Source organism: Pelodiscus sinensis, chromosome 23 (genome assembly GCF_052426305.1).
Source record: "Pelodiscus sinensis isolate ZL-2025 chromosome 23, ASM5242630v1, whole genome shotgun sequence".
Taxonomy (NCBI): domain Eukaryota; kingdom Metazoa; phylum Chordata; order Testudines; family Trionychidae; genus Pelodiscus; species Pelodiscus sinensis.
This window is the reverse complement of record NC_143074.1, coordinates 24,906,480-24,929,930: the sequence shown is the minus strand read 5'-3', so window position 1 is coordinate 24,929,930 and position 23,451 is coordinate 24,906,480. Positions and strand designations below refer to the sequence as shown.

Genomic DNA, 23,451 nt, shown 5'->3' with positions numbered 1-23,451 from the left:
GCGAAAGTCGCTCGGGCGGAATCACGTATTTACTTCTCCCCTAGACAAAATAGCCCCGGCGGTCGGCGGCCGGGGCGGGGCTGGGAGAGATGACCCGCCTGCTTGGCTGCCACATTCCTGGGGGCCGGGCCACAGCCTTTGCCCCCCGCCCCCCCCGGATGTGGTTACCATAGCAACACATCCCTCCAGGTACCTCCACCTAGGGACCCTGCAGGCCTCGGATGCTGGCCCATTGCCTGGGCGGAGGGGGCAGCCGAGCACCCGCCGGGGTGGCCTTGTCCCGCTGGTGTTCGCTCTGTGGGGGGCTGGGGCATTTCTCTGGCACCCCTCCTTTTTGGAAGTGAAATCCGGGGGAGGGGCACTCTGGGGACAGACAGCCTCTCGCTGCAGCATGGGGACAGCCAGGGCGTGTGCAGGGCGAGCGCCTGCCCGTGTGCCCACTCCGGCCTGGCGGGCCCTGCCGGGGGACATGCCAAGCACCCGTGTCGCTCAGGGCCATCCCTGTGGGTCTGCGTTAGCCCCTCAGCCCCTTTCCCTCCTCCCCCGGCCCTCTGTGCCTGCCCCCCTACTCCTGCCGTCTCCTCCTCTCCCGTTTCCCTCGGGGCTCTGCCCTCCCCGTCCTTGGGGGCAAAAAAAAAGGCCCGAGGGAACCAAGTCCCATTTGAAGAGGTGGGGGCTGCGCGTGTGTGACGGCGCATTGGGGTCCCCCCGACCCTGCACCCCCGTAGCAGCCAGAACAGACTCCGCCAGCCAGTAGACTAGAGGGGGGTTATTGCTTCTCCGGGATACAGCCCAGCACAGACGGGACGTGGCTACAGGAGTCAGGGCCAGGATGCCTCAGACCCCTTGGGTTACCCCCTAAACCCTCAGCACCCAGCTTAGTCTGTTCCCTTCATGTTTCCCAGCCAGAAACTGCCTCGCTCCCAGGCCCTGCTCCCAGCCAGGTGTCCGTCTCCCCCTCCCTCCGTTTGTCTCTCCCGCTGGGAAGAGCCCTGTTATCTGCTCTGGCTGGGCCTAGTGTCTGGGCCAATCCGCATGTGGGGGAGTCAGTGGGAATCGCATTCACAGCGCAGGGGACCCCGGTCACAGAGCAGACAGCCCCCCACTACGGCACCGCTTGCTGGGGGGTTGGGTCGGCTTTGTCCGACCAAGGTTCCCCCGGCTGCTGGGTTGCCTGCTGCGTATACTTGTCCCGATGACGAGGGATGTCTCCTGGCTTAGCGATGGGCAGGCTCGCCAAAGGAGCCCCCCGGCGCTTGCCCACCTCCCCCAGCTTGGCGTAACACCGCCCGTTGGCCCCAGCCTGCGGCAAGGCGGGTACGCCCCCCCCCCCCCGCCGCTGGTAGAGAGGGGGAAGCCATCTGCCCCATCCAAGGCACCGTCAAAGGACTCTTTGGACTGTGAGAATCGGGCCCCTCTCGGGCGTCCCAGCGTAGCGGCTGAGCCAGGTAGGCCAGGGCCCCCCGCCGAAGACGAGCTGCGTTGCACTGCGGGTGAGCGTGCCGGGGGCGGTGAGTTGTGTTTACACGGCGGCGGGGAGCGCACGGGCGACTGAGGTTACTGCCCTGAGACACGGGTCACACCTGGGGTGCCCCCCCCCCCGTTTTTATCACACGTCTCACAGTCCCTGGTGTGTTCTCAAAACTCCCGCGCAGAGCGTGGAGGGGGGATGATGGGAGCAGCTCAGCTGCCAGCCCTCAGAGCTTAAACCATGGCCTGTGTGTGCCTGAAAGCCTCACCAGCAGAGTTCTCAAACGTTTTGGCCCACAGCCCACCCTGCTCAATGCAGCCAACCACCCATGATGACAAAATGGGTGCAGGAGCAGCCTGGGGTGGGGGGAGGGTGTAGGAGCAGGCTAGGGGTGGGGGGAAGGGTGCAGGAGCGGGCTGGGGGAGTCTGGGAGGGAGGGTGCAGGAGCAGCCTGGGGTGGGGGGAGGGTGCAGGAGCAGGCTAGGGGTGGGGGGGAGGGCGTAGGAGCAGGCTGGGGGCGGGGGAGGGCGTAGGAGCAGGCTGGGGGCAGGGGAGGGTGCAGGAGCGGGCTGGGGGTGGAGGGGGGGTGCAGGAGCAGGCTGGGGGCGGGGGAGGGCGTAGGAGCAGGCTGGGGGCAGGGGAGGGCGTAGGAGCAGGCTGGGGGTGGGGGGGAGGGCGTAGGAGCAGGCTGGGGGCAGGGGAGGGCGTAGGAGCAGGCTGGGGGCGGGGGAGGGCGTAGGAGCAGGCTGGGGGCGGGGGAGGGCGTAGGAGCAGGCTGGGGGCGGGGGGAGGGCGTAGGAGCAGGCTGGGGGCGGGGGAGGGGGGGCAAGGGGGGGGGGGAGGGCGTAGGAGCAGGCTGGGGGCAGGGGGCGGGGGAGGGCGTAGGAGCAGGCTGGGGGCGGGGGAGGGCGTAGGAGGGAGGGCGTAGGAGCAGGCTGGGGACGGGGGGGGGGGCGTGGGGGTGGGGGGAGGGCGCAGGAGCAGGCTGGGGGCGGGGGAGGGCGTAGGAGCAGGCTGGGGCGGGGGGAGGGCGTAGGAGCAGGCTGGGGGCGGGGGAGGGCGTAGGAGCAGGCTGGGGGCGGGGGGGAGGGCGTAGGAGCAGGCTGGGGGCGGGGGAGGGCGTAGGAGCAGGCTAGGGGCGGGGGGAGGGCATAGGAGCAGGCTGGGGGCGGGGGAGGGCGTAGGAGCAGGCTGGGGGCGGGGGGGGGAGGGCGTAGGAGCAGGCTGGGGCACTGGGGGGGGGGAGGGCGTAGGAGCAGGCTGGGGGGGGGGGAGGGCGTAGGAGCAGGCTGGGGGCGGGGGGGAGGGGGTGCTGGGGGGAGGGCGTAGGAGCAGGCTGGGGGCGGGGGAGGGCGTAGGAGCAGGCTGGGGGCGGGGGGGGAGGGCGTAGGAGCGGGCTGGGGGCGGGGGGTGGGGGAGCAGGCTGGGGGCGGGGGGGAGGGCGTAGGAGCAGGCTGGGGGCGGGGGGGAGGGCGTAGGAGCAGGCTGGGGGCGGGGGGGAGGGCGTAGGAGCAGGCTGGGGGTGGGGGGGAGGGCGTAGGAGCGGGCTGGGGGCGGGGGGGAGGGCGTAGGAGCAGGCTGGGGGCGGGGGGGGAGGGCGTAGGAGCGGGCTGGGGGTGGGGGAGCAGGCTGGGGGCGGGGGGGAGGGCGTAGGAGCAGGCTGGGGGCGGGGGGGAGGGTGTAGGAGCGGGCTGGGGGTGGGGGGAGGGTGTAGGAGCAGGCTGGGGGTGGGGGGAGGGTGTAGGAGCAGGCTGGGGGAGTCTGGGAGGAGGCAGGGTGCAGGGGAGGGTGCAGGGTCTCAGCATGAGGGGGTTGCGTGCGGGCGATGGAGGTGCAGGGTCGGGGGGGGGCGGAGCTCCAGTGCAGGCCCGCCTGCAAGATGGTTGCTGACCATGCTTTGAGAATTGCTGCTCGAAAGCCAGAGAGTAAATGAACCCCCCCCCCCCCCCATGTACCAGGGTTTTTAACAACTAATCACGGCTTGGAAGCTACTCTCATGCCTTTGGGGGACCCAGGAGTGCGGCGACACTGGCCCGTCTCCGGGCAGAAGCAGCGTGTTGCGCACCGTTAGGTTTCATGCCGCCTTGCGCAGGGCGGGTCTAGGATGGCGGGCAGGGCCGGCTTCAGGCCGATTCGCCCGATTCCCCCGAATCGGGCCCCGCACCTAAAGGGCCCCGCGCCCTAAAGCCGGAAGCGAGCTGGTGTGCCGTGCGCACTGCGGGAGGGGGCGTTGGCCCCGGAGGAGGAGCGTGGTCTTCTGTGCGCCACGGGACGGGGAGTCGGCCCCTGGGTTTGGCCGATAGACGGGACTCTGCCCTGTAGCTGGAGATTTAAAGGGGCTGTGACTTTTCTGTGTGTGCTGGCTTGTGGGTTGTTTTTTTTGGGGGGGGGGGGCGTTTTTTTGTGGGGGGTGGTTGCCCTTTGGAAAGCCCAGCCAGAGCTTCCATGGACCCTGTTCGCTTGGAGGACTCGGTCCTGCTCCTGTGCATTCAGGGCTTGCTGCCATACACACGTCTCCAGCTGAGAACGTAACATCAGCACGTTCCCATGGTGCACAGTGGCCGAGGGTCACGCAGGGTGTGTCTAGACTACAGGGTTTTTTCGAAAAAAGTGGCCTTTCTACGCAAAAACTATACCTGTGTCTAGACTGCTGCCGTGTTCTGTTGACAATAAATCGATAGAACGCGGTGGTTTGGTTGACAGCGGTAAACCACATTCTACGCGGAATAACGCCTTTTGTCGAAAGTCACCTTTTGAAAAAAGGCGCTGTTGCATGAAAATAGGGCTTTTTCGAAAGAGAGTCTAGATGCCCTTTTTCGACAGAGGCTTTTTCGAAAGACACTGTTGAAAAAGCCTCCGTCGAAAAAGGCGTGCAATCTAGATGTCGCCTCAGTTAGGCTCTCGCGGTGCATCTTTAAAAGGTCTCTTGGCTCTTCCCGTGGGCTTGGAGAGAGACGTGGCCAAGTGTGCTCCATGCTGCGTCACAAAGCCACGGCTCATCTGCATTCCGAGACAACGGGCCCAGGTTTGTCCTGTGCAACGCCCCTGCTGGAGGGGGCGGGAGTGGGGCTTGCCTCGTTGTAACCGATGCCAACGTTTGCCCCATTAGCCGTAGCAGGAGAAAAGTAACTTTAGCGGCCAGTGAGTGGGGCAAACGGAGACGTCCGGGCTCGCTCGCAGCGCGCTGGCCTGGGCCTGGGCCGGGGGGCTCCGAACTCTCCCAGCACTTCGCTGCAACGGAGGGTTCTTTTTTTAAGATGGGCTCTAGGGTGTTTCTCTTTTAACGGGGCTGTTCAGCAGGCCACGCCCCTTCCGACGTGGCCGATGGATGCTGGTTTCTGTATCGCCTGGCTTGGGCTCTGCTGGGAGCAGACGCACGGACCCCCCGACTCCGCAGTGGGGGCCAGGCAGGAGGCAGCGTGCGCCCAAAGCCAGGGAGCAGGACCCGAGAGCCCGTTTCTCGCCTCCCCGTTGTTTCCTTTTGAACAAGCCGGTTTACAGTACAGGGACGCTCAGCGCGACGAGCTGCAGGTGAAACAGTGATCAGGCCGGGGCACCAACAGAGCTCGGATTGGGAAATAAAAGGGCTGGTGGCCTGGGCCGGAAGAGCCAGTGTGTGGGGGGGAGGGCTTCTGAGGGGGACCCTCCCCCCAGTGGGAGCAGTCAGTCTGGTGGAGTAACCCCTCCTCCTGGGCTGTGCCCATTATACAGACCCGAGAGCCGCACCCTCCTGCCTTGTCCGAAGGGAGCAGCCCCTGGTAGGCAGGAGGCCTTTCCTGGAGAAGGCTGCTGGGTTTATTAGAGCAGGGGTGAGGGGGGCTTTGCCAACCCAGCCCCCTTTGAACACACCAGCCGCTGTCGGGCTCCTCAGCGGGAGCGTGCCCAGACCGATGCCACCGGAAGGGCAGCCTCGGCCTGGCCTAGCCCTTTGCTGGGGCTGACGTATCAGTGGCGGCGCCGAGGCCCAGTCTCCGGGGCTGCGCGTTCCAGCCTGTCGCTGCTGCCTGCTCAGAGCAGGCCGTACGGGCGCCGTCCCCGAGGTGGAGCGAACACGCCGGAGTGTGGTGCCTCATGCCGGAGGGGGGAGCCTCGTGACGGAGGAGGGAACCTCGTGCTGGAGGGGGGAGCCTTGTGCTGGAGTGGGGGAGCCTTGTGCTGGAGTGGGGGAGCCTTGTGCTGGAGTGGGGGAGCCTCGTCCGGAGGGGGGAGCCTCGTCCGGAGGGGGGAGCCTTGTGCCGGAGTGGGGGAGCCTTGTGCCGGAGGGGGGAGCCTCGTCTGGAGGGGGGAGCCTTGTGCTGGAGTGGGGGAGCCTCGTCCGGAGGGGGGAGCCTTGTGCCGGAGGGGGGAGCCTCGTCTGGAGGGGGGAGCCTTGTGCCGGAGTGGGGGAGCCTTGTGCCGGAGGGGGGAGCCTCGTCCGGAGGGGGGAGCCTTGTGCCGGAGGGGGGAGCCTCGTCCGGAGGGGGGAGCCTTGTGCCGGAGGGGGGAGCCTCGTCCGGAGGGGGGAGCCTTGTGCCGGAGTGGGGGAGCCTTGTGCCGGAGGGGGGAGCCTCGTCTGGAGGGGGGAGCCTTGTGCCGGAGGGGGGAGCCTTGTGCTGGAGTGGGGGAGCCTTGTGCCGGAGGGGGGAGCCTTGTGCCGGAGGGGGGAGCTTCGTGCCGGACGGAGGAGCCTCAGCTTTGCCCTGTCTCTGCGGCGCGCAGGGACGACTGGGCGGCAGTTGGCTGTGTGCGCCGAACTCCCCCTTTTGCGCCAAGCCCTATGTCCTCCCTAGCAACACCCAGGCCGGGTCTGACCAAGGGTCCGTCCAGACCAGGGAGCTGCCTCCCGACAGCAGCCAGCGCCGGAAGCGCCAGCGGCGATGAACCGAGCGATCCATCCCGCGGTGTCCAGTGTCAGCGGCTGCTGTCTAGGGACACCAGAGCTGGGCGTTAGCGCCGTGGCTCGTTAGTAGCCATTGAGGGACGCAGACCGATCCTCCAGGCACTCGTTGAATTCTTCTCTTGGGCCTTCACCATGGACCTGGCAGCAAGTTCCCCGGGCTGCTTGTGTGGGCAAAGTTCTTCTTTCCTCAGGCTGCTGCCTCTTCATTTCACCGGGCGACTCCTAGGTCTTGTGTCAGGGGAAATTGGAGAAGGTTCAGAGAAGAGCAACAAGACTGATTTAAGGTCTAGAAAACCTGAGCTACGAGGGAAGACTGAAAGAACGGGGCTTGTTTAATTTGGAAAAGAGAAGATTGAGGGGGGACATGAGAGCAGTTTTCAGGTATCTAAAAGGGTGTCACAAGGAGGAAGGAGAAAACTTGTTCATCCTGGCCTCTGGGGATAGAACAAGAAGCAGTGGGCTTAAACTGCAGCAAGGGAGGTTCAGGTTGGACATTAGGAAAAAGTTCCTAACTGTCAGGGGGTATGTCTACACTGCTGCCCTAGTTCGAACTAGGGTGGCTAATGCAGGCATTCCAAGTTGCAAATGAAGCCCAGGATTTAAATATCCCGGGCTTCATTTGCATCTTGCCGGGCGCCGCCATTTTTAAATCCCCCTTAGTGCGGACTCCGTGCCCGCGGCTACACGCGGCACGGAGTAGGTAGTTCGAATTAGGCTCTCTAATTTGAACTACGGTTACTCCTCGTGGAACGAGTTGTACCAATAGTTCGAATTAGAGATCCTAATTCAAACTACCTACTCGGTGCCGCGTGTAGCCGCGGGCACGGAGTCCGCACTAAGGGGATTTAAAAATGGCGGCGCCCGGCAAGATGCAAATGAAGCCCGGGATATTTAAATCCTGGGCTTCATTTGCAACTTCGAATGCCTACATTAGCCACCCTAGTTCGAACTAGGGTAGCAGTGTAGACATACCCAGGGTGGTTAAACACTGGAATAAATTGCCCAGGGAGGTTGTAGAATCTCCATCTCTGGGGCTATTTAAGAGCAGGTTGGATACATGTCTATCAGGGATGGTCTAGACAGCACTGGGTCCTGCCATGAGGGCAGGGGACTGGACTCGATGACCCCTCGAGGTCCCTTCCCGTCCTAGTATTCTATGATTCTGTGATGGGAAGGTGCAAGGCTCCCTCCCTCTTCTCATTCTCCACACCGGTCCTGGATTCGTAGCCCTGTAGGCTACCCGCCCCGTCATTGTCCCTTCTCTGAATGGCGCGGTCCCACTCTTCTTACTCGTGCCCAGGGGCGGCCCGTGAGCCTAGGAAGACTAGGCGGTCGCCTAGGGCGCCGCCGCCCCGGGCGCCAGATGATGATGTCACAGGGCGCCTGGGTGCCCCGTGATTACATCACGGCCATTGACGGCCGTGCAGGCGGGGGCGCCAATCGCGCTTTCCGCCTGGGGCTACAGCCGGCCTCGGGCCCCTCCTGCTCGCGCCTCACACGCAGGCCGTCCCGTCCCCCCATCATGCTTGTGGCCCTTGCCCGTCCCTTTCCCCATTCGAGTGCACCTCTTTGGAGGTGGCGGTGATGAGGACGGCTGTCCGCGCCCAAGGTGTGGGTGTCCCGCGGATTTATATAGCGGCATTGTGCTATTTTCTGGTTCTTTCGCCATGCCGTCCCTAATGGCTCCTAACATTCTCTTGGCTTTTTTTTTTTTTGACTGCCGCTACACACTGAGCAGATGTTTTCAGAGAACGAGGCATGAGGACTCCAAGATCCCTTTCTTGAATGCTAACAGCTAATTTAGACCCCCCCCCCCGCATCATTTTGTGTGTCTAATTTGCCCTTCGCAGGCTCAGCTGCAGAGCCCTGCACTGCATATTCTGTGTAGGATGTAATTGCCTTTCACAAGAGAATTTCCACATTTACCACTCTGCCACCACACAATCAAAGCCAGCGCCACAGACACGAGAGACTGCCATTTGAGTTCTAAATAGATTTCTCTCCTGAGCAGGTAAAGAGGTTTAATTAAAATTAGGGCTTCTCAAAATAGCAATATTTATGAGGACAGCACAGGTTAGCTTTGTTCTACAGAAGGGCTTAATAGAGCCTTAATGGATTGACCTATCATTCGATTTCATGACTTACATTCATGAAGCAGCTCCTCATGGGGAGGGGAGGAAGAGAGGCTTTTATAGCCCACATTCCCTTAAGCGTTTGCAATTTATCAGCAGCTTCTCCCAAACAAAAGGCGCTGTGAATAGGAAGAACACTTGAGGGCATAGAAATAATCCCAGGCATATCTGTATGTGTGATGGGCTGCTTTGTCGCAGGACAGAGCCTTTGCAACTGCGGCAGTGTCTCTAAATGAAGTGAGTCAATGTTATTTGGACAACATTCTTTATTCATCGCAGGAATGAAAAGATTATTCAAATATTCAATTAACCAGTGAATAGGGTCTTTCTGAGAACCAGGTGAGTTCATCAAGTAGAACTAGCTATTGTTGCGCCAACTCGGGGTAGAGATTTGACATTTATCAATCTAACTTCTTCTTCTTTTTGAAAAATGACACTCACCACAAGCGCCGTATGCAGATAAAGAGATTTCAGACCCACTTGCTCTAGCGGAACAGGGATGGGCTGCGGGCGTGGGGATGGGAGTCCGGAGCTGGCCGTGCGTCTTGGCCGCGTTGTGACGACATGGCACCGCACCGAGCAACGGTCAGGGAAGGGCCCTTTGCTCACCGCCTTGGCCGGTCCAAGGCTGCGCCCTGCGGCAGAGGCGTAGGGGCTCCATTCATCCGAGTCGCGCTGCGGGGCCGCCGCCATCTCCCTGAAAGCCGGCTCCAGCCCCGCAGGCTAGATGTGCGCCAGAAACGATGGCACCACTTTTCTGTGCCGGCCCCAGTCCGGCGAAGCGCTGACACGCCGCTTCCCGGTGCGTCGGATGGCCCTTAAGCACCTACTGATGAACGGGGCCACGTATCACCCCGGTGCTGAGTCCGGTGTCCCTTTCTCCAGGTCCCGGTGAGGCTTTTATTGAAATGAAAAGACCCTGAATGGGCCGTGGATGCCGCAGTCACGGCGAGGTGGAGCGGCTCTTCCCTAGGGCCCTTCCGCCAGGTTTCACTCCATGGAACCGCTCGCTCCAGAGCCAGCTGGCAACGCGGGTGCAGCGATAACGGGGGAGACCCTGCGTCACATGCTTGCTACAGGGGCTCTCAAACAGCAAAAATTACTACATGACCCCCAGGAGGGAGGGACCAGCGCCTGAGCCTGCCCACACCCTGCTGCCCTGGGCTTCAGCCCCAGGCAGGGGGCCTGTAACCTGAGCCCTGGCACCCCAGGCTTTGGCCTCAGGTCCCAGTAAGTCTGACGCTAGCCCTGGCAAGCCCATTAAAACAGGGTCCCCTCAGGACCAGTGCTCCAACTCAGTTTTTCCATCCATGTGCAGAATAAATTTTGTTCTGTGCCCTGAGGCATGTGCAGATGTGCACCACCAATGGAAAAACGTGCAGCCGGCTGTGGGAGCTCTGCTAATCAGCCAGGAGGCACCTGAATCTCTCCTGCTATGGCCGCCCAAGAGCTCAGCTCACAGGCAACACTGACTTTGGGGTCCTCTGGGAAGCCACCTTGTACCCGCTGCAGGGGCCAGTCCTATAGCATTCACACCCCGGGTACCACTGGGCTGCTAGGCCTGATTCACCAGCCCCTCCAGGAAAAGGATCCAGTGGCTCAGTGAATTCATGCTCCAAAAACCTTGGGGCGCTTATCCTACTGGGCTGAGCTGGATCTATTTAACTTTTCCAAGTACTCTGTGACCTGCCCCTTATCGCCCACGGTCTAGTCCAGACGTTGTTTTATTTTGCTGGCTGGAGACAGATTCCAGGGAGATGTGCGGCAGCTCACCCAGCTCCGCCCCGCATCCTTGTGTGTTGCATTTCGCTCCTAGCAGACTCCTTTTGCCATCTCTGCGGCTCAACTCTCTCCCCGGCTTTTCACGGGCTTTAATCCCGTTGGGTGGCGTAGTCACGTATTCCGCTTTGCTGCAGCTCGAAAGCCCAAGTCAGGCCCGGCTTAAACCCTGCTGCCGGTATTAGAGTCCCCCCGGTGGAGTTTGTACCCTCATCTTTTCACTGCCAGTCACTGTGTGTTCTTGCTTCATCCTTTCCATGGTCAGTTGCCGTTACAAATGCCTTTGTATTACAGACCTTTGAGACAGTCTCTTAGGCTGTGTCTAGACTACATGCCTCTGTCGGCAGAGGCATGTAGATTAGGGTTGTAGGCAAAGGTAAATGAAGCCGCAATTTAAATGATCGCGGCTTCATTTACATTTACATGGCTGCCGCGCTGAGCCGACAAACAGCTGATCAGCTGTTTGTCAGCTCACCGCTAGTCTGGACGTTCCCCCTGTCAACATCAAAGCCCTTTGTCGGCAGCCCCGTTATTCCTCGTGGAACGAGGCGTACAGATAGTTCGGAATGGCTACGTAGTTTGAACTATCTAGCCCTTGCCGCGTGTAGCCGCGCGGCACGGGGTTCGCACTAGCCGGCTTTTAAAAATGGCGGCACCGGCTTTATGCTAATGAAGCCCGGGAAATTCAAATCCTGGGCTTCATTAGCAAGTTCGGTATGCATACATTACCCCGCTAGTTCGAACTAGGGGGGTAGTGTAGACATACCCTATCAGATTCAGTCTAATACAAGCTGAACCCCTCTACTCCGGCACTCTCTGGTCCGGCAACACCCGTGGTCCGGCATGATTTGAGTGAACTGGGGGTCCACTTAGCATGGGTGTGGTCAAGTTTCCCGCAGGCCCATAAAGTTTGTTGACAGCCCCCAGTCCTGGCTCTCAGTGCTCTGTGCTGCGCGTTAGCTCTAATTGACCCTCAGTGTCTTCTCAGAGCCCAGCAAGCCCTGGAAGTGTTGGAGACGCTGCCAGACAATATTGACTTCCTGTGGTCTGGCAAATTCTCTGCTTCGGCACCGGTCAGGTTCTGAGGATGCCGGACTAGAGAGGTTCAACCTCTGGTGGCAACACTGGGTAGAAGAAAACCTCTGGGCCCGAGCAGCCACGCTCCAAATTTGGGCCCAATTCTGCCTCTTCACAGTATTCAGGTTCGATGCGTTTGAGCTGTGGGCTCTGATCTGAACTTGAACCTGTGTGGGGTGGTGGTTGAGGCCCATCTGTCCGCGGGAGGCTGCGCACCGCCGGCATCCGAGATCTGCTGTCAGGCAGAATGGGATGTGCGGCTGCAGCTCCACCGCGTACGGCCACGCCTGTGCAAGCCAGGCGACACAAATGCTTCCTGGGAGGCTGCTTATAGCAAGAGCCCCTGTCAGTGGAGTCCAAGGTATGAGCGTTGTGTGCACCTGAACTGGCCCAAGAATACGGCATCGGGCTCGTGCCTTTGACCCGGCTTGGCAAGCTGGGTGATGTGTGGGTTTACCAAAGTATAACAGAGATGAAATTCGCCGAACACAAATGGAAAACTCCAGGGTTCTGTATTTACAAGAGCGTCCCTCTGGGGAGAGTTGTAGTAAAACTCCCGCACGGGCCAGAAAGACTGTCAGGTCTACGCTGCCACTTTCACTGGCAAAACTTGGTTTACTCAGGAGTGAAAAACCCCTCCGCAGAGAGACAGACGTTGCGCTGGTATAAGTGGGAGTGTGCACCGCGGACAGGTAGCGCCCGCCGCTCATCGAAGGGGTGTGGGATGGTACAAGGAGAGCTCGGTCCCGCCTGCATGGAGCGGCTACACAAGCAAGCTTACAACAGTGCGGCTGTGAGCTCCCTAGTGGAGGCCTGGGCTGCGCTTATCCGGAGATCAATCTTCCGGGGGTCGATTTAGTGGTCTAGTAAGGACCTGCTAAATCAACTGCCGATGGTGCCCCCGTCAACCCCGGCAGGCCCCAGGGTTGTGATGAGTAAGGAGCGTTGCTGGGAGAGTTTCTCCCATCGACCGCCCACAGTGGGGACGTCATGGAAATTCGCCTTCAGCTATGCTCTTCCCCCGCCTGGAGCTGTGTATCTTAGGTCGAGTTTCTCGCATCGTGTGGACCCAGCCTGGCACAAACAAGATGAATGATCCGCATCCCTAGGTTAGCCCAGCCCAGCCCGGGGGACTAACACCGTTACGTGCTGACCTCTGGGTCACGCCCGCTGATTTGTGCCCGAGCACCACGTCACACAGATCGGGGCCAGGCTCGTGGTCTAGCGCCGCTGAGCGGCGGGACTGCCCCCCACGGCAGCACTGGGCTCAGCATAGACCTGGTGGGACAAGATCCCTCAACCCTGCTTGGCCTCTAGATCCCAGTCCATGGCAGAGCTGCCAAGATGGATCTGGATGGCTGCCAGGAGGCTGCATAGAGAGAGTCAGAACATCAAGCCGGCATGGGCCCCACCCAGGCTCTTCTCTGAGGAGGGACACAGCAAAGTCCGTGGGGGTTTGTGGTGGCTTCTCACAAAGGGAGGCAAGTGCTTTTAGGGGATTTTTATCACAGTCTTTTACCAGGACGCTCATGGGGCTAAATCTCATAGAATCCCAGAAACCTAGACGGGAAGGGACCGTGCGAGGTCATCGAGTGCAGTCCCCGGCCCTCCCGGCACCGTCTCCATCGTCCCTGCCAGGCGTCTGTCCAACCTGCTCGTCAGTATCTCCAGGGATGGGGATTCCACAGCCCCCCAGGCAATTGATTCCCGTGTTTCACCACCTGACAGGCAGGATGTTTTTCCCGATGGCCAACCTCAACCTCCCTTGCTGCAGTTTAAGCCCCTTGCTTCCTGTCCTCGGAGGAGCTGTGGGGGGCGGGGGGGTTCTGTGCCGGAGAGCTTCCTGCCTTGCATTTCAGTAGGGCCAGGGCCAGGCAACAACAGTGTTACCGGAGAATTGTTTGGACACGTGGGAGGCAAAAAGGCTCAGGGTTACTAGGTGTGCTGAGCTCTGTTGCCTCACAGAAAATGCCGAGTTTAGCAGGGAATTAAGCCAGGCTTGTCATAGCCAGTCAGAGATGGACGCGCGCTAAGGCCCAAGGCCTGTAAGATTGTCTGGGGGGGAAGGCGGGGGGCACAGCAACCATTAAGAAATTCATCCGCTCTAGACGCCGCAAACTTCCTGAGCGGGCAGTAGCTTAGCTGCCTGGACGCCGCTGCACCCCAGTGGTGCTGCTGTGTTCACTGTGCATCTCACACACACTCACGCTCACACATGCACAAATACACTCTCGCTCACACACACACACTCTCACTGTCTCTCTCACACACACACACACACTCACACAGCTACGCTCAGACACACTCTCTCACACATATACACACACACTCTCATACGCGCATGCGCTTTCTCACACAATCTCTCTCGCGCTCTTTCTCTCTCACACTCACACAGATACACTCACACACACACTCTCACATTCAGTCACTCTCTGACACACACACGTGTGCTTTCTCACACACAATCTCTCACGCTCTTTCTCTCTCTCACACACACACTCACGCTCTCTCTCACACACACGCACACTCTCGCAAACACATACTCACGCTCTCACACAATATCTCTCACACACGCACTCACATGCACAACTACACACACACTCACAAACATGCACAAATACACACTCTCTCACACACACATACTCACACACACACGTGCTTTCTCACACACAATCTCTCACATGCTCTCGCTCTCTCTCTCTCACACACACACACACACACACACTCGTGCTGTCACTCTGACCCGCCTGTTTAGACACGCATGTTCACCCCCTCGTGCTCCTCGCCCCAATGCTGCGTTCACGGCTGTGAGCCCGGCTCTGACTTGCCTGCGTCTGTGGTTTGGTGCCGTCCCTCCTCCCATTGCTGGAGACACCTTTTACTCAAGGGCCGCGCGAGAAGCCGTGACCCCCAAATCCCACCCCAAGGCTGGGCCTGTGTGGCCCTGCGGGTCCCTGCCCGTCACCCCAAAGGGCTTCGTGCTGCTGACACGCGTGGATTTGTTCTTTTTTCCCCCTTTCCTTCTTTGGTGGCTTGGCCAGCGAGCGCTGGGCCCCCGGGTGAGGGGCAACGCTTCCTCCCTAGTGCCGGCGGGGCAGGCCTTAGGACCCCGCGCCCCCTCCCCTGTGGGCTTTGGGGGGACTGGGCAGTGAGGGGGCTTTGTTCCCCACTTGCGGGGAGACCGGGGTGGGGCCGTCTCGGCCACAGCAGCACTAGCGGGCTGTTTGGAATCAGCTTCGAGGGCGGTTTGGACCGGCCCAGCCGCGCAGTAGCGTACGCGCCCGCGGACACCCCGGCTCCCCGCATTAGTCATTGCTGGGGGGCCGAGGGGGGTTGCTCTCTGTGGCACCCGGGTGCATTTCATCTTTCCTTAGCCCGTCCAGCAGGGCTCAGGTGAGGCTTGCACCACGGCCAGGGTCCTGCCAGTGCCGTGGGGCCATTAGGGATGTGCCAGTGTAACCGTGCGTGGTTACACTCAGGCTCGGGGACGCCGGCGTGTCCCCCCCCAGGGACGTGCCCATGGCTGGACACACAAGACGTGCAGCAGCAGCAGCAGGCTCACACTGACCCGCGTGCTAACGGCCCTCGTGGTGCTGCAGGGAACGCGGACGGGGCGGTTGCTGCTCTGCAGGCTGCCTTGCCTCCTTCCAGCTTGCCTGGATCCGGATCTCGAGGCGCCAGCCCCCCCACCTCTCGCCCGCTCCCACACCCCACCCAGCCCCCACACCCCCTTCCTGGCAGCTCCCTCCCACACACTGAACCCCTCATTTTTGGCCCCCACAAGATCTACTAGGCGGGGCCCTCCTGGCGCTGGTAGGGGGGAGGGGAGTGTCTGTCCCCATCTGATTTTTCTGTGGGATGGGCCCCCCGATCTCCAAAAGGAGCCCCGCCCCTCCAGCCCTGTGCGCGCTGCGGTGGGTGGGCCGCGGGCGGCGCTTCGTGCCCGTTCACCCGCTTTCTGTTTTCCTGTGGCAGACGTGAAGTACCTGGAGAACCACAGCCTGGCGAAGGCGGCGCAGGAGAAGGCCAACGCGGCCCTGCTGGAGTACACGGCCTGCCACTACCCGCACTGCGGGGACAAGTGCCGCCAGCTCCTGCTGCGGCTGGCCGAGGTGCGCGCCCTCAGCATGCAGGCGGAGGAGTACCTCTACCACAAGCACCTGAGCGGGGACGTGCCGTGCAACAACCTGCTCATCGAGATGCTGCACGCCAAGCGGACTTGAGCGCGGCCCAGGGACACGCCACGGAGCATCTGGCCCCCCCGCGGGGAGCGAGTGGGCCAGGCCCCGGGGGAGGGGGGCCTGGCCACGCAGCCCTGCCTGCCCGGCGCCGCTCGCCGGGGCGTGTTTCACCAGAACTGTTGGCCGGGCGCAGATGATCTATTTTAATACACAGGAACTTCGTTTCACGGCTCTCAGGCGAATCCGCTTTCCTCCGTGCGGCCTGCCCCGGCGGGAGCGCCGCCTGGCCGCCCCGTCCGCAGCGCGTCCGCCCGGCTCGCCGCAAGGGCAGGGCGCCGGAGGATTAAACCTTACGAGTGGCTTTGCTCTTATGTACGCTCAGTTTGACTTGTTTGTCCTCAGCAGCTGTCTGCCCTGCCCCTTCCCCCTCTGCCCCCCGTCTCGCCGGCAGGAAAAGGGGAACAGGGTCCTTGCTGGGGTTGCCCGTCCGACAGGGCTTCGCCGGGTGAGGCCCAGGGACCGGCAGTGGGACTTGGGGTTGGGCGGGGGGCTGCCTAGTGGGTCGAGTGGCCCTGGAACAGCCATAGTGGGACGTGCCACCAGGGGAAACGCAGCCTCTCCCTGGCCACGGACGCAGCCATTAGCTCCTGGGGAGAGAAATGCTCCGGCCCTGAGTCCCAGGGAGGCCTGGGGGTCTGTGCCCCAGGGCCAGGAGCCCCGCGGGAGGCCGGTGCGGGGGCAGGAGACGTGCTGGAGTGAAGATTTCGGTGCCCCGCCCCCACCGAGGTCGCAGTGCCCAGTGGCGGCGACAGGCCCGCAGACCCGCCTCAGGGGCCAGTGCCGCTGGCCTGGGGCACCTCTCCGGGCCCGGAGGGCATCAGCCCAGCCCAGCCCCCAGCAGGCAGGGTGGAGAAGTGGCAGCCTGGCCCTCCTCCCTGCACCTCCAGCCCCACGGCCAGGAGCCCTGCTGGCCTGTAGAGGGGGCTGCCCCGAGCTGGGGCGCTCCTGCCGTGCCAGGAATTGGGAGCAGCAAGGCCAGAAGGGTGGGCGGGAGAGAGGCCCTCCCTGGTTGTCCCCCCTGCTGCCCTGACCTGGGGACCGTTCCGGGGGAGGGTGGGTGACGCGCGGATGCGGATGCTGGCCGAGGGACGAGTCCTCCCTGGCGGAACTGGGGGGGGGGGAACGGGGGGGAATCGCCCTAGAGTTTAAAACTGCTTCCTGGCCGAAGCGCTCAGCCCTGAGCCACAGGGAGCCCCTGCCCGTTGTGGTGCCAGGACCGTGGGGCGCACCCCTGGCCTACGTCTACGCTGGCAGAGAGGAGCAGGGCTGAGCGGGAAGAGGGGGCGTCTTGGCACGAGCCACACGCGTCTCAGGCAGGTGTCAGCCCGCGCGCCGTGCGGCCACGTGGCAGGGGAGTCTTGCGCAAGAAAGCCCGGTGGCTAAAATGTCCAGCAGAGCTTTCTCGTGCACGCGCCGCCACACGGCCACGGCAAATGCACGTGGCCGCGTTCTTGGGCACGACCCCGCCAGTGTAGACAGAGCCCGGGGGGGGGTCAGCGTCTGGCTCTGGCGTTTCCGCAGGATCCAGTGAGCGCCAGCCCAGCACCCTCCCACCACCAGCCCCGACTCCCTCGCTTGGGACGGTTTCCAGCTGCCGCCGCCCTCCCAGAGCCATGCCCGCCTCGGCCCTCGGCCGCTAACGCCTCCAGAGCCCCGCAGTGGGGGAGCCTGGCGGCCGAGCCGCTGGGCGTGCTCCAGCCATCGGGGGAGCGAAGCAGCGGTGGGGGGGTGGCCCAGGCGGGAAGGTGATGAAAACGCCTGGCGGCCGGGCCGGGGAGGTGGCAGACGGAGCAGGGCTGAGCGGTGCCCCTGGAAATGGCCTAGGGCCAGCTGGAGCCATCGCAGGCCTGGTCTCCCCAGGCCTACAGGCAGCTCTGCCTGGGCTCCGGGGCGCCTCTGCTTGGGTGGCTCAGCACGTCCTTCACTGGAGCCCGTTAGCAGCGCTGGGCCCGTGTTCTCGGCTGCGCCGGTGCGGTCCAGGTGCGCACGCCGGGCCTGCCCGCTCTGCCCTGGGGCCTGCCCGCTGCACCACCCAGGCCTCGGTTTCCCTCTATGTTCTTACTCAGGCTTTGACGGGGGGATCCAGGTGGCGCCCAGGCCCGGCCCAGGGGGTTCTGTGGCAACAGCCCTTCTGCGCCTCTGGCGGGGCGGGGGTCCCCGGGGCGAACCGGCGAGCAGATGTCTTACTGCGCGCTGGGTCCTCGGGCGCGCCCGTGAGTAAGAGGCCTGGGTGCAAATGGCCTCGGGTGCCGACAGACGGCCCGGAGCTGGTCAGTAGCAGCCCTACGCCGCTCCCCAGGGTCCGGCTTTTGCTGCTGGGGGGCAGGAGCGCTCCCTCCCGCGCCAGACCCACAGCCCACCCTGAGTCAGGCACACGCCCTTGTCCTGCTCCCCCCCGGGCAAGCCTGATGCGAGCAGCACCCCGTCACTGCGCCTCATGCCCCGGGGAGGAGCCACTTCCATCTGACAGCAGCACCCACAGGCGCCCCTGGTCATAGAGCCCCCCAGGGACGTGCCCCTGGCTGGACACACAAGGCAGCCCCCGGGTCCTTCCCCCACTGAGGGACGGTGTAAAACGCACCCGGACGGTGCCTCAGTCTTGCTGCCACCTTGGCTTCCGCAGCCGCCCTGGCCTCTTCCCCGAGCACAGCTCCTGCCCCGGCCTGGCTCCCGACTTCGCTCCCACCCGTGAGGGTCCCTGGCGATGGGGGGGTCCCTGCTAGATGTGTCCATGCCCGGTGCGTGTTTCGAGTGGGCGCTCGCACCCCTGAAAGGTGGCACTTGGCGTGTGCGCTGCTGCATTTCGGGACGCGTCTCCGGTGTCTGCGGGGGGGGGGGGGTTTCGCTTTGTGTTCTGGGGCCAGAACGAGCCGAGGCTGCTGGTTTGGGCGCGAGAAGAGGTTTTATTTTCAGAAAACCGAGAAGTGTCCTTACATGTCCCCCCGCCCCCTGCCGGTCCGTCGGTGGCAGGCGCTTGTGCGCAGTGTTCTTGTCAGGATCGAACCACTGGAATAAATTTTGCAATTCACCGAGGCAGGCCGGCTCTGCGTTTGTGTCATGGCGCGCGGGGGTCGCACCGGCTCCCATGCCGGGCTCCAGGGCCGCGGCGCAAAGCCCTGGGCCAGGTTGCCACAGATGCCGCTAAACGGGGTTTGGCCTTAACGAGCGCGGCCTGGGGGAGACACTGGGGAAGCGGGTGGGACGGCCCGAGGCCAGGCCCTGCTCCCAGTGTGCGCCAGAGCCACGGGGGTCATGGGCGGGCGCCGCCCGGTTGCGCTGCTCAGACGGGGGCGGACGAGCGGCCTGGCCCGCCGCAGCCCTGCTCAGCCGCAGACAGGACAGGGCGACGTGGCGGCAGGGGAATCGGCCGTGACCTCGCCGCTAGCCAGAGGCCCCTCTGCGGCTCTTCCCACCCCAGCTGCCAAGGGGTCTCCGGGGCGCAGCTGGGTTTCGGGGAGTCGGGCTCTTAGGCCCTGGCTACTTGGCTCTTGGCTCTAACGCGCAGGCTGGGCTGGGCACAGCGAGGGACCAGAAAATCCCTCCACAGGCACCGGGATGAGCCCTTAACACCGTGCACCCCGAGGGGCCGTGTCACAGCCAGAGGACGCACTGGGCCCCTGGAGTCGCACCCCCAAACCCTGCGCCTGAGCCCGGCGCCCCGTGGGGCTGGCTGTGACCGATGCCGCGCGGCCAGTTCGCCTTCGGCGCCGCCATGGGCCCCAGGGGCTGGCCACAGCCCCAAGGGCGCCTTTCCTGGGCAGCAAAGTGAGCGCGGGCTGCCTGCCTGCCTGCCATGAACCCAGGGCCGGGTCCTACACGGGAAAGGGGCCTGCGGCTTAAACACACCACGGCACAGAGCTCAGGGCCTTTCAATGCCACCCGGACGCTGCCATGACACCCAGCCAAACGGGCGCCGCGCACCAGGCGCTCTAGCGCGGGGCACAAGGAGCTGGTGTCGCTGGCTCGGCATGCGGGCTCCCCAGGCCCACTGCTGCCTGACAGCCCCCTGCAGGCAGTGCTGCCTAGCAGTGCTCCCACCTGCATGTGGGAGGCAGCGGCAGGCTGCCCTGTGGGCATGCACCTTGCTTGGGTTGCCCTTCCTGGACGGCAAGGCCTGTGGGGACCGGCCGGGTGTGCACGCCCACAGAGCCGGCACCCGGACACATGGGCAGGGGCGCTGGGGGGCTTTTTTTCCCCCTCTGCAAAGCTCCGGCTCCTAGCCTGGAAGAGCAGGAAAGGGCCCGGCTGGTCTCCAACAGCCAGGAGAGCAGGCAGCTGGCTTCACCATCTGCCCGCCCCCACGTCCACACATCTTTACTAACCCCTGCTGGGGGTGCGTAGGCCCTTGCGCCCACACCCCTGGCAGGCACCAGGCCGGGCTGGTCACAGACGGGGACACAAAACCCATCTGCCATTAGCGCAAATAAGTGCGGCTGCTTGTTCCGAGCGTCAGCGGCCCCATGTCACCAACGGACCCGTCCAGGGCTGGGCCCGCTGGGGCATGCGGCAGTGCAGGAAGGCGCTATGAGCGCCCGAGCACGGCAGGACCCCTCCAGGGCTGGGCCCGCGGGTGCATGCGGCAGTGCAGGAAGGCGCTATGAGCGCCCGAGCACGGCAGGGCCCCTCCAGGGCTGGGCCCGCGGGTGCATGCGGCAGTGCAGGAAGGCGCTATGAGCGCCCGAGCACGGCAGGGCCCCTCCAGGCCGGCCCCGCTGGTCTGGCAACCCCCACGGGCCGGCCCGGTGGCAGTTACCCGGGGCCCTCTTAGCGGGGGTGGCCACATTTCCCACAGGCCCATAGTTTCTTGACAGCCCCCGGCCCTGGCCCTGTGCGTTGGCGCCAATTCACCCCTCAGGGCCAGCAGTGGGCGTGTGGGCGACGCTGCCAGACCGTACTGCCCCCCCGCGGCCTGGCAAAGGCTCTGCTGCGGCGCCGCTCGAGCCCCACGGATGCCGGACGAGCGGTTCAACCTGTGGCGCCTTTCCCACGCTCCTGCCCGAAGGCCACAGGCCTGGGCCGGAGACACGGCTCCGGGTCACTACAATTCCTTCCTGGCGGGTCAGGCCGGGGGGGCCCTGTGTCACCAACGGACCCTTCCAGGGCTGGGCCGGCCAGGGCCGCGGGGAGCATTTTGTCTGAGCGGCTGCAAGGCACAGGCCAGAGCCTCCCCACAGCGAGGCCTGCATCCAGCCCGAGCGGGAGATGGGGGTCAGGGACACGCACAGCCCGTACGGGGAGGGACCTTTTATTGTGTGGGCAGCACCGGGGGGGCTAGTGCCTGGCCAGGGCTATTGCTGCCCCCCTGGGGACAAAGGGCCGAGCTACCAGCAGCAGCCTGGCGCCCGGGCGAGCGAGGACACTGTTCTAGCTGGACTCTGACTCCTGCCCCCGTGTCCCCGAAGGGCACGTCCCACGGCCGCTCTCCCATCGAGCTTTCAGCCTCTCCAGTGCCCGGCGTGGCACGAGCCCCGTCAGTCACGGTGCGGCAGTGCCAGGAGCGGCCCTGTCCGGCCAGGCGCGTGTGGGAAACCAGGGCTTTTCAAAGCGCCTCCGCCCTGCCTCCTGGCAGCCCAGCCAGGCAGCCCGGTGCGGCCCCGCGAAGGCCCAGAGAGGAGCCGCTGCGGCCTGTTCCCCTGGGGCTGACGCCCGGCCCCAGGGCCAGTGGGGGCGTGCGGCAGGCCAGGGAGGAGCAGGCCGGCCTGGGCCGGGAGTGAAAACACACGAGGTCAGCAGGTTGGGGTGGGAGGTTGCGGCTTGTTGGGAGCCCGTCGAGCCGGCCCGGGCGCCCAGCTGCGGCAGGTCTGTGTGGAGAGCTGGGGGCGGGCTGGGTCAGGCCGTCACCTCTCAGAGCCCTAAATGCAAGGAGAGCCAGGGTTAGTCAGCGCCCGGGACTTGCTTTGCTTGGGCCCTGCCAGAGCCCAGCCTGGGGCGGCTCATACATGGGGGGGGACCCCAGTCTCTATGGCTGGTGAGCAAACATGGCCTGGACACCCAGAGCTTCCAAGCCCTGGGGCCTAGACTCCCAGGCACAGCTAGCCCCCCCGGCCTGCTCAGTAGCGGCCCCACCCCTCCGCTCTCCCCCGGCCGGCTACATGCCAAGGCTCAGGCGGAGGGTTTCAGAACCAAGGTCTCTAAAACAGCATTGAAAGAAAAACCAGTTGGGAGCGATTCTTCCCAACGCCTGGGCATAACCAAGGGGAACGCCAATGCGGTTACAGGGAAATGATTTGTAGTGATAGAAAGACCCATAACCCCCTCCCCCAGCAAATAACCTGGGGAACTCCCTGCCACAAGCTACCACAGTGTTGGGCTGGACAGAGGCGTACGCAGACAGCCACACTCCCACGGGCAGGGCGGTCACCATACGCTGGCTATGAGCAACCTCGGTCTGTCCGGGGCGCGGGGGTGGGAAGAACTTGCTCCTGTCGACCGAGTCGAACACAGCTGGAGCCAGGCTCCGCGGCGGGATGAGCCCTTCCGAAGCTGCGCGAGCCAGTCGCTCTTCCCACCGGCTGCTTTCCCGGCCAGCGAGGAAGCCGCCAGCCACCAGCCTGCGAAATTTCGCCCCTGCAGATTAGTAGGTGAGGAGTTCCCCAGAAAGTCGCTGCCAGGCGATATTCCGATCCACTCGCGCTGCTTAATATTGATCACAGAAGGCCGGGGTGGCCGGGAGGAGAAGACACTTGTTGCTATGTGTGGCTTAGCAACACACACAATGTATTCAAAGGGAATAATGAAATTATCACGAGGAAACAATGAAGCCCTCACTTGACGAGCTGGAGGCGGTGGAGCCCGCGGGGGGGGGCGGGGGGCTCTCGTTTGCCGAGGCAAGAAAGACGCGGCTTATTGTCTGCGCAAACCTGTGAGCCGCCCGGCCCGCCCCTCCCGCGATGGTGGGCCGCCATGGGGCGGGGTGGGCTATTCAGCGGACGTGGCCAGCTGGGCAGGCATGGGGCCTCAGCCTGCGCCGTGGCCTTAGCAGGGAGAAAGGTGGCGACGAGGCTCCTGTCGGGTGGGGGAGGGCGAGGGGCAGGAGGGGAGAACGGCCGGGCTGGAGACCTGTCGCTGGCAGCTGGGGCCCACTGCACATTTAGCGCCTCGCACGCTGCCCTAATCCTGCCGCAGGATTTTGGGAACCACCGGCCAGAGGGTTCCCCTGTGCACGGCAGGGCGATTACTGGCGGGAGAGCTTGGCGCCCCCCCGGGCGGCTTTCCCTTGGCACGCTCAGCAAAAGCGGTGGCTACTAGGCGAGCAGCGTTGAACCTAACACCAGGCCTGACGGAAGAGAAGCCAGCACTGGGGGACGCGTCTGAGGGGGAAGTCTGCCTCAGTGGTTAAAGTCCTGGCCCACCGCTTCGTGCCCGGCGCTGGTACTGCTTTCCTGAGTAAGATGAGGCAAGGCAGGAATGGCTTTGGCTCTTAGTGCCCGTCTGCAAGATAGCTTAACAGCTCTGGCTTTCCTGTGCTTGTCACCTTCGACCGGGAGCTCTCTGGGCAGGCCCTGGCTCTCAGGTAGGGTTGCCAGATGGTTTCAGAAAAAATACCCAACCACGACAACAAAAAACATGCCAGGAAAAAGTTTGTTGAAAAAAAAAACAAAAAACACACGCACCGTGGCCCCTTTAAAAACCAGGATTTTCGCCTCCTGGCCAGGAAAAAAAAATCAGAAAGTACTGGGCATTTCTGAATTTTTTTACCAGACAGGAGGTGAAAATACTGGACTATCTGGTCTATACCGGTCGCCTGGCTCCCCTGCGCTCAGGAGGCAGCTCCGAGGTATTACCCTCCGAGGACTGAATCAGTACAGCCGGTGCAACTATTCAAACTGGGGGGCTACAGCTAGACTGGCAGGATTTTCCGCAAATGCTTTT

General features: G+C 63.3%; 2 protein-coding genes across 5 annotated transcripts in view; one reads left to right on the top strand and one right to left on the bottom strand.

Annotated features, from left to right (window-relative positions):
• NR5A1 (nuclear receptor subfamily 5 group A member 1) overlaps positions 1 to 15,751 on the top strand; it is a 55,788-nt gene extending 40,037 nt beyond the window's left edge. For both annotated transcript variants that reach the window (XM_075905674.2, XM_089773002.1), the window contains one exon: positions 15,314 to 15,751. In XM_075905674.2, the coding sequence (XP_075761789.1) occupies positions 15,314 to 15,561 (248 nt within the window). In that variant the 3' untranslated portion in view covers positions 15,562 to 15,751. The remainder of the gene's footprint in view (positions 1 to 15,313) is intronic.
• A 2,427-nt stretch (positions 15,752 to 18,178) lies between these two features.
• ADGRD2 (adhesion G protein-coupled receptor D2) overlaps positions 18,179 to 23,451 on the bottom strand; it is an 81,134-nt gene continuing 75,861 nt past the window's right edge. For all 3 annotated transcript variants that reach the window (XM_075905672.2, XM_089773000.1, XM_089773001.1), the window contains exon 26: positions 18,179 to 21,431. In XM_075905672.2, coding sequence (XP_075761787.2) covers positions 21,424 to 21,431 — 8 coding nt within the window. In that variant the 3' untranslated portion in view covers positions 18,179 to 21,423. The remainder of the gene's footprint in view (positions 21,432 to 23,451) is intronic.